This window comes from Mus pahari, chromosome 7 (genome assembly GCF_900095145.1).
Source record: "Mus pahari chromosome 7, PAHARI_EIJ_v1.1, whole genome shotgun sequence".
NCBI classification, from domain to species: Eukaryota; Metazoa; Chordata; class Mammalia; order Rodentia; family Muridae; genus Mus; species Mus pahari.
The window spans coordinates 102,621,888-102,630,232 of NC_034596.1; the positions used below are offsets into that span (position 1 = coordinate 102,621,888).

The 8,345-nt window shown below is 44.4% G+C and overlaps 1 protein-coding gene across 4 annotated transcripts in view; it reads left to right on the plus strand.

Moving 5' to 3' along the window:
* Positions 1-8,345, plus strand: part of Evl (Enah/Vasp-like) — a 128,164-nt gene that overhangs the window by 36,371 nt on the left and 83,448 nt on the right. Inside the window, exon 1 of one of the 4 annotated variants that reach the window (XM_029541183.1) lies at positions 5,499-5,805. The exons of 2 other annotated variants lie outside the window; for them this stretch is intronic. In XM_029541183.1, the coding sequence (XP_029397043.1) occupies positions 5,783-5,805 (23 nt within the window). In that variant the 5' untranslated portion in view covers positions 5,499-5,782. Of the gene's footprint in view, positions 1-5,498; positions 5,806-8,345 lie in introns of those variants that run through there. One more of the 4 variants, XM_021202119.1, reaches the window with a different exon arrangement.

Below are 8,345 nucleotides of genomic sequence, written 5' to 3' on the forward strand. Positions count from 1 at the left end.
TTAAATATCACTGGAAGTCCAGTTGAAATGTGTAATGTGGAGGAGGATTTAGGGCTTGCTTACTGTTTCACAGGGTTAGTTCATTTTCATGACAGGAAGCATGCGTGGCTCTGAGAGCTCACATCACATAGGTAAGCTGTAGGCAGAGAGAGAGCAAGACTGTGCCTGGCTGGCTTAGACTTCAAAAGTTCAATCCCAGTGGCACACCTCCTCCAACCAGGCACATCTATCAATATTCCCTAAGCAGCTCACTAATTGGTAACCAAATATTTAAAATATGAGCCTCGGGGACCATTCTCATTCAACTACCATAGTTGTATGCCTGTTGTTTGGGACAAGCTGTAATATTTGGTGGATTCTGGAGCTGTCTTCTCAGGTCTCCCGAGCCAGCCCTGTCAGACATGCACTTGTACAGTTAGGGGCCTGAGTCCTGGACTAGACCAAGTCGTTTAACAGAAGACAGTATGTGAGGGTTTGGTTTGGTTTTGTTAATTATTTTCCAGGTGATTTTTGAGTTTTAGCTGGTTTGTTTGGGAAGAGGACTTGGCAGGCTTTTGACACATATACACTAACATGAGCTACCATCAGTTGTGGTTTTTGTGTGCCATGCATTTCCTCATCTTCACAGCATCCCCACAGAGTACGTGCTGTCTTCCTCACAGTGGTGTGTGGTGGAGCTTGAGGCTTTCTTAGCCTTTAAGAGTAAGCCTTGAGCCGGGCGTGGTGGCGCACACCTTTAATCCCAGCACTCGGGAGGCAGAGACAGGCGGATTTCTGAGTTTGAGGCCAGCCTGGTCTACAAAGTGAGTTCCAGGACAGCCAGGGCTACACAGAGAAACCCTGTCTCGAAAAACCAAAAAAACAAAACAAAAAAGCCTAAGCCTTGAGGTTGCTCAGTAGAGAGCAACGTGCTAGCATTCAGAATCCTCCTTACTGTATCCACTGTGGAGGAAGGTGAAGCATTTCAAGTTAGGGGACCCAGGAGAACTGGAAGTGGAAGTACACAGACTGCAGAGCCAAGTCAGTGAGGAGACCAGCCTGTGCAGCATCCAGGTTGGCAGCAGTGAGAGGCAGACTGGAGTTAGAGCAGTGAGACTGTGGGAGCTGACCAGAGGCCCAGCTGCAGAGCTGAGACTTCACTGAAAAGGCACCAGTGAGTGGTGCAGAGGGTGGAGGAGGGCGGAGAAAAGCAGGGTCTTAATTAGAACTAAACGAGCCTAGAAAGAAGCAGGCATCTGAGGACACTCCCAAGCGCTTCTTACCACGCAGTCTCTACTCATTGGAGACACCCCGGTTGGGCCATGGGATGGGATGGGTATTTTTAGTCATGACTGATTTCCGTTTGTGTCTCCTGTTTTGTCTCTACACAGTGCAGTAGTGAATGTTCGTATCTGTAAATGTCAGGACAGCTTTCTCGTTTTACTTGATTGGCACATCAGACTCTGTTCATATGCTCAGTTCTTATTTTGTTTCACGCACACCATGGCTGTGTGCCCACAACCTAAAATGTGAAAGGGAAACCAGTTGCGAGTGAAGCTGGTGTGGGTTTGAGGCTCTGCGTAGTCTCTTGGGAGTGTGAGCCCCAAAGACCAGAATTTTGCTTTCTTGGAAAATTGTTCATTTCACTGAAGAAAACATGTTGCTTCCAAAACTCGGATGTTCCTGTTACCCTAAGGTCACTTGTTTAAAATATTCTCATTTAGCTTTTGAAAATTACCAGGAACACAGTAATATTTGTACTGTTTGTATTGTACATAGTGTGTCAGGTTTTTTTCTCTAGAGAAGCCTAGTCGGCCATTGTCCAGTGACTGGGGAAGAGTGCTCTGCCATGACCACAGGGAGACAAAGAGGGCTGCATCAATCAGGGCAGCTCTGGTGGTCTACAGAATGGAGAGAGGACCAGCACTGACGGCATCTGCCAGAGGCCAGATGTCTTCCAAGGATGTAATTCAGGTGAATAGCCTCTCACAGCAAGGCTCTAGGCTCCTCCACCTTTGGCAAGAGCCTTTCTATTTTTATATAAGGCATTTGTTTTATTTAGGGTTGCATGGAAGTACTAATTTAAAGAATAAGTTGCTGAAAATGAGAAGTTAATATGTAGTTATTCTCATTTACAAAGGGAATCTAAGTCTCAAAGTAGGAGTATGTATTTTCTGTACCTCGAGTCTTTGACAGATGCCTCGGAGTAACCATTTGTGATATTTAACATTTCATGGGGCTGGAGAGATGGCTCAGTGGTTAAGAGCTCTGACTACTCTTCCAGAGGTCCTGAGTTCAATCCCCAGCAACCACATGGTGGCTCACAATTATCTGTAATAGGATCAGATGCCCTCTTCTGGAGTGTCTGAAGACAGCAAGAGTGTTCTCACATACATCAAATAAATAAATAAATAAATAAACAAATAAATAGAGGAAATTGAAGCTCTTAGAAGTCTTGGCAACTCACTTCAGTCTCATTTCTCATTTGCAGTAACCATGTGGTCAAGAGTTTCTAATCTGAGAGGCAGACTCCTCTTCCCATTGGTCCCAACATCTTGTCAGCTCAGGTTTTTACCTGCTTTCTTCCTGACTCTATCTAAACAGTTTAAGCCTTTAAAGGTCTCTTGCTTGCTGTAAATCTGGTAATTATAACATTCAGGTGAACTATATAATGTAACATAAGAAGGGCATAGTGTCCCAGCCCTGCCACAGTAGTTACTTTACTTAATTCTATGCCCAAATAAAGACCTGTCAAGAGGTCACTTAAAGGAAGAAGAATTTCTTTTGCCTCATTTGAGGGTATACAGTCCATCAAGGCAGAGAAGCAATGGTAGCAGGCAGTTTTCTGTCAGTAAGAACATATGGCTAGGGCTCTAACATAGTAGAACAGGAAGTAGAGCCAGGCTGTAAACCTCAGAGTCTACCGTAAACAGCCCACTCTCTCCAGCTAGGTCCCACCACCAAAGGCTCTGCATCTCGCCGGCGCAGTGCCATCATCTGGAGGGAAAGCAATCAAACCCAAGCCAGCACAGTTCATACCCAAACCATAGCAGACCTTTCTCAGAGCCACTAGCTGCCCGCCGTCTATTGAGTAAACCCTCTTCTGGAGACAGCTTGAACCATGTGATGCCTTGGTATTAAGTCACAAGTGAGAGCATGTTAATTAGACCAACCAGTATCTGAGCATTGCTCTTCTACTTAGAGCTGGGTGACGTTGGGAACAGTGTACTTATATTTGGCTTTGGTTTTTTTTATTGTTAATTTGAGGATCTTGGACAGAGATGTCTAAAATGAACTTGCTAGTAGGATTTGGTTTCTTACTATTTATTTGTACTAACTCTTGCCAGGACCTTAGGTATAGCCCAGAATTGTATAACCAGCCCTCCGCCAGTGAGTTATAGATGGAAAAGAGCCACAGGGCCTAGAAGTTCTGTGCCCCTGTCCTTCCATTTGTACAGACTTGTTTGTTAGTATAGTCTATCACATTAAAACAGGGTAACAAGTATTTATATAGACTTTATGTTATGGTTAAATAGTATTAGGTATTATATGCAATCTCGTGATGAGTTAAAGTGTATAAAATGTATATAGATATATGCAAATACTATAGCATTTTACATAAGTGACTTGAGCATGTGTAGACTTATCTATTCAGAGACCCAGTATCTCACAGATACCAAGTGATAAATGCATTTCCCTTGACCTGGGACTTACAGGACAGAAATTCCTCCCACTTGCCTCCACATGAATGACCAGGCAGATCACTCCTGAAGAAGGTGCCGCCGCCCCCTCCCCCCCCGCCCTTCCCCACTCCCCAAAACTGGGTTTCTCTTTGTGACCCTAGCTGTCCTGAAACTCATAAACTGGACTGACCTCAAACTGACCTTGACCTTGCCTGCTTCTGCCTTCTGAGTGCTGGGATTTAAAGTGTATACCACCACCACCAGGATTCCACCACTGCCAGGATTGAAGGCGGCCTCTCCAGGAGGAGTCCCCAGTGATCAGAACTGTTCCGTGAGAGGATATCTTGTGAGACAGGAAAGATGATGCAGAACTGTATTTAATGTTGTATGGTTTATAAGCACACACTTTGTTGGTGCCTGTGTGAGATACATGGGCTGTGCCCATGTTATTACAGCCTTACCTGTGGGGTATCTGGCTTGCCAGCAGTTAGCACCAATAGAACAAGTAGGGGCTCTGGGATTTAAAGCCCGGCTGTTTAATGGCTTTGACTCTCCTGTTTTCTGATACAATGTGATTCTATCAAGAAGCTCTTACCCCAAAAGGTCACATCCAGACACTTGTGAGAAATACTGGAAAGGCGTTTCAGATCAGCTTGGTTGGTGCTTGTATTATTTAAGGAGGAGACCCCAGGACTGTAGATTTTCCTCACTCATTTGTCTGTTCCATTGGGTCTGGTCATTGCATTTCTCTGAATTGAGTTCTGGGCTCTTCTTTCTCTGTAAGACAGAGATAGCCACACAAAGACCTCACTTTAACCCAGAGCACCTTTGTGACTGTGAATAACTGATTTTTTTTTCTCCTAGACCAGACACCAAGGGTAGGCCAAAGGAGGTTCTTTCAGTAAACCCCCTTTGAGTATGCCCCTTTTGTCAGGATCACCCCTGCTGTGAGGGGACCCTGTTGAAGAAACAGTATCTCCTAACCCAGGGAGGTAGCACCCAAATCAGATTTGTGGAAGTGCTCAGTAGGTGTTTATGGCAGAGTGGGGTAAGGACGGCTGTTACCAATGTGACAGAGAGAGGCAGAGATGCTGCAGATGCCAAGAGGGTCTGCCTCCAGAGCACAATTAGCAACTGATTTTTTTCTTTTTCTTTTTTTTTTTTGTAAAAAGTTGAGTGACTCACGAGTTTTTGAGGTTTTTCTCCCATATTTTATAAAGATTTGCAATCCAAATGCTGCAGATTTCCCTTCATGTCAGGTTTCAGGAGGCACCCTCAGTACATTTGCCAAATCCCGCCAGCCTGAGCTTTACAAATGAGTAAACATTCCTCTTTCTTTTTGGCTGTCATCTCATTTCCTTTTTCTTTTATTTTGAAAGTATTACAGCAGTTTTTATACTTCAAGGAATCGACATTATACAGGTAGTAAATGAATAGTTAAATAAAGGAGACTGCTAATCATGGGTCATACTAGCCGGGGCATGTTGGTGACTCTGAACTTTGACTGTGGCACTGGAGCAATGTGTGCACGTGTGCTAGTTTGACAGTAGGGCAGCACACTGGCTTTGGAAGAATTGTTTCGTGCTCTGGCTGTCCTTGGAAGGTGGCGTGGCTATCACCTGTATGATGCTCATTTATAACATGGGTTTTGTCTGATCTTTGTAGCAGCAACAGCCTTGGGAAGATGAGGTCACTAGGCTGATCACAATGGAGCAGGTCTCATTCTTATTGCAGAAACCCCACCCCACCACTCTGCACAATTGTGGAGGTGGGATGTGTTACTTGATTTACCCAGGATCCTAAGCGCACCTGGGTTCCACTTCTCTAGACTAATCCAGCTCCCAGTCTGGAGTCTAAGCAGTCACTGCATTAATCAGGCTTGCTGGAATGATCACATGGTTCTCTTGCTGCCTCCCCTGTTAACTGCCGCTTGTCAGCAGCTGGCGGAGCTGGAGGCTGCAGGGCCCCTGTCTGCAGAGAGCCTTTTACTTCAGAATATTGGGGGTGTGGAAACCTCACCTCTTTTTTTCTGCACTTTGTAGCATCTGACTGACTAAATGGTTGTCCTCGGTACCAAAAAGGCTGCCATACAATCCAAGGAAATTGCCTCTGACTAGGTCATGTTCGCATTTGAAGAATTCAGGTATGTTCTGGGTTTTCTCTCAGTCTAATGCTGGGTTTTTGTTCTCGCTACGTTTTTGCTGTGTAATGACTGCTTAGGCTCTGACTGGCTCTACACACAAAAAGGGGTTCTTGTCTGCATTCGGTAGGGTTTATCGAGGTGGTGAGGGTCAGGGATGTTTGCTGCATGGAAGTGCAGCATAGGTAATTGGTTTGATCTTGGTGTAGATTCGTAGAGGACCCCACCTCCTGCATTCTGTTAGCTGCTTTTGCTGGTATAGAGTTATGAATACAGAATCGCAACTGTATCTCCAGAACGAGTCTTTTGCTATCTTTTGTTTTCTTCCTTTGTCAAACTCATGCAGTCTACTGCTGCTTTACAAAAAAGGGAACTGTAGCAGAGAGGGTGAAAAATTCTGCAAATAGATCTGCATGGCTGGATTGGATTTGGCTCTGGTTTTCTGTTATTAAAGCCACAGCTAGGCTGTTTTCTGGGACGTGCCTTGACAACGTTTGTTAGCAGGGTGCTTCTTTCCGGGGCTCTTCCGCTGTTGTCATCATTAGTGTTTCAGATTAGATCCTTTGTGACTTCTTCCTTCTGCTCCTCCATCGCTTTCTGGGGAAGCTATCCGAGTCTGATGGTGGGAAGGGATGTGCCAACAGAGATAGTCCCTAGGGAATGAGAATAAAGGAGGCAGAGCAGAGGCAGTCAGATCATTCTGTGCCCATTTCTGTGGACAATGTGTGTGTATATGTGTGTCTGTGTATGACCTTTGACAGCTCCTCCTTTTTCCAGTGAAATTTCCATGTGTCTTAGAACTGGGCATAAATACCATGTTGATTGACAGAGAGAGTGATTATACGGGACCTCAGCTTTACCTTGACAGGCATTTGTTTGTTTGTTTGTTTCCTTCTAAATGTTACTGCAATAGACATTGAACCTGTAAGAGAAGAGCCAGCCAGTAGATGGAGGATCATTAGATTTCCATATAGAAAAGTAAGCTTCAAAGAGTGTCTCCACCCTTTGCTCTAAACTTGATGCTGTGGGTTCAGGAAGTTTTCCTTTGTTTCAGAGCATGTGTCTGCATTATTCTGAATGGAGTGGACTTGCAAAAAGGAAAGCCTTTTCATGTGGCAACATGCCCCGATGACATGAGGCCTGTCCCCTTGCAGGGTGACCACACTCAGTATTTTAGAATAGCTCCATTAGAGAACTAATTATTTAGTGTCTGGTGTGATATAGTAGATGCACTTATGAATCAGGAATCCTGTGTTCTTGTCTTGGATTCTAGATTAGCTTTCCATGTCTTGTAAGAGTCACTTAAGTTCTGACCTAGTAAGATGAGTCGGTGTGTAAAGGTGCTTGCAGCTAAGACTGAGAACCTGAGTTTGAACCCTGGCACACACATGCTAAAAGGAGAGAACCCGACTCTTACAAGTTGTTCTCTGACCTCACCCAGATGCACACACGTACCAGTAATGTAATAGTGTTCTAAGAGTCATGGAGTTGTAGAAGTTACAAAAAGCTGCTGTGATGGCTTGAAGGAGTATGATCCCTTCAGGCTCATATATTCGAGTCTTTGGGAACGATTAGAAGGTGTGGCCTTGTTGGGAGAAGTGTGCCATTGGGCTTTGAGGTTTCAGAAGCCCATGCCAATTCTTTTAGCTTATGTCTCAAGCTCTCAGTTCCTGCTCCATTGCTATGTCTGTCTGTTGCCATGCTGGTCATGATAGTCATGGACTTACCTTCTGAATCTATAAGCCCCCAATAAACTCTTTCTTCTTTAACTGCCTTGGTCATAGTATCTTATCATAGCAATGGAAAAATCACTAAGACAGTTGTAGTTTGTGAAGCTCAGATTTTGTTGTTAGCATTTGGATACAGTCAGCCTTCCTTGCCTCTATGAGCAGAATTTAAAGTCTCATTAGGATTTATGGTTAAGAATGAAGGCTATAGAGCAATGAAACTGTGCTCACTGTGATAGGCTCTGACTCCAAAGCCAAGAAAGACCTGGTGGAAGGGTCTAAGGTAAAGGCAGCTACCCTGATTAGCTGAGAACATGGAGATGGCATTATGAAAAGTAGACCAGAGTTAGGAGTGTGACCTTCTCTCCTTCAGGATTCTGCCCAGAGTGGTTGCAGAGACTCTTACTAGGTATAGCTTCACAGTGTTAGACAGTGACCTTCTTCAGTTCGGGAGCCTGTGGACCTGTGACTAGGAAATGGTGGCAGGGCATTTTCGGGGACCATAGAGGAGTGTAGCAGTTTAGTTCAGTTCAGTTCAGTTTAGTTTAGTTTAGGGTAGTCTTGAGATTTTAGAATCCCAGAAAGCTTATTGGTAATTCTGTGGCATCTTAAATAAAAAATTCTTATAGAACTTGAATCAATGTTTCTTTCTTTTTTTTTATTTTTTATTATTTTCTTTATTTACGTTTCAAATGCTATCCCGAAAGTTTCCTATACCCCTCCCCCCCACCTCTGCTCCCCTACCCACCCACTCCCACTACTTGGCCCAGGCCTTGCCTTGTGCTGGGTCATATAAAGTTTGCAAGACCAAGGGGC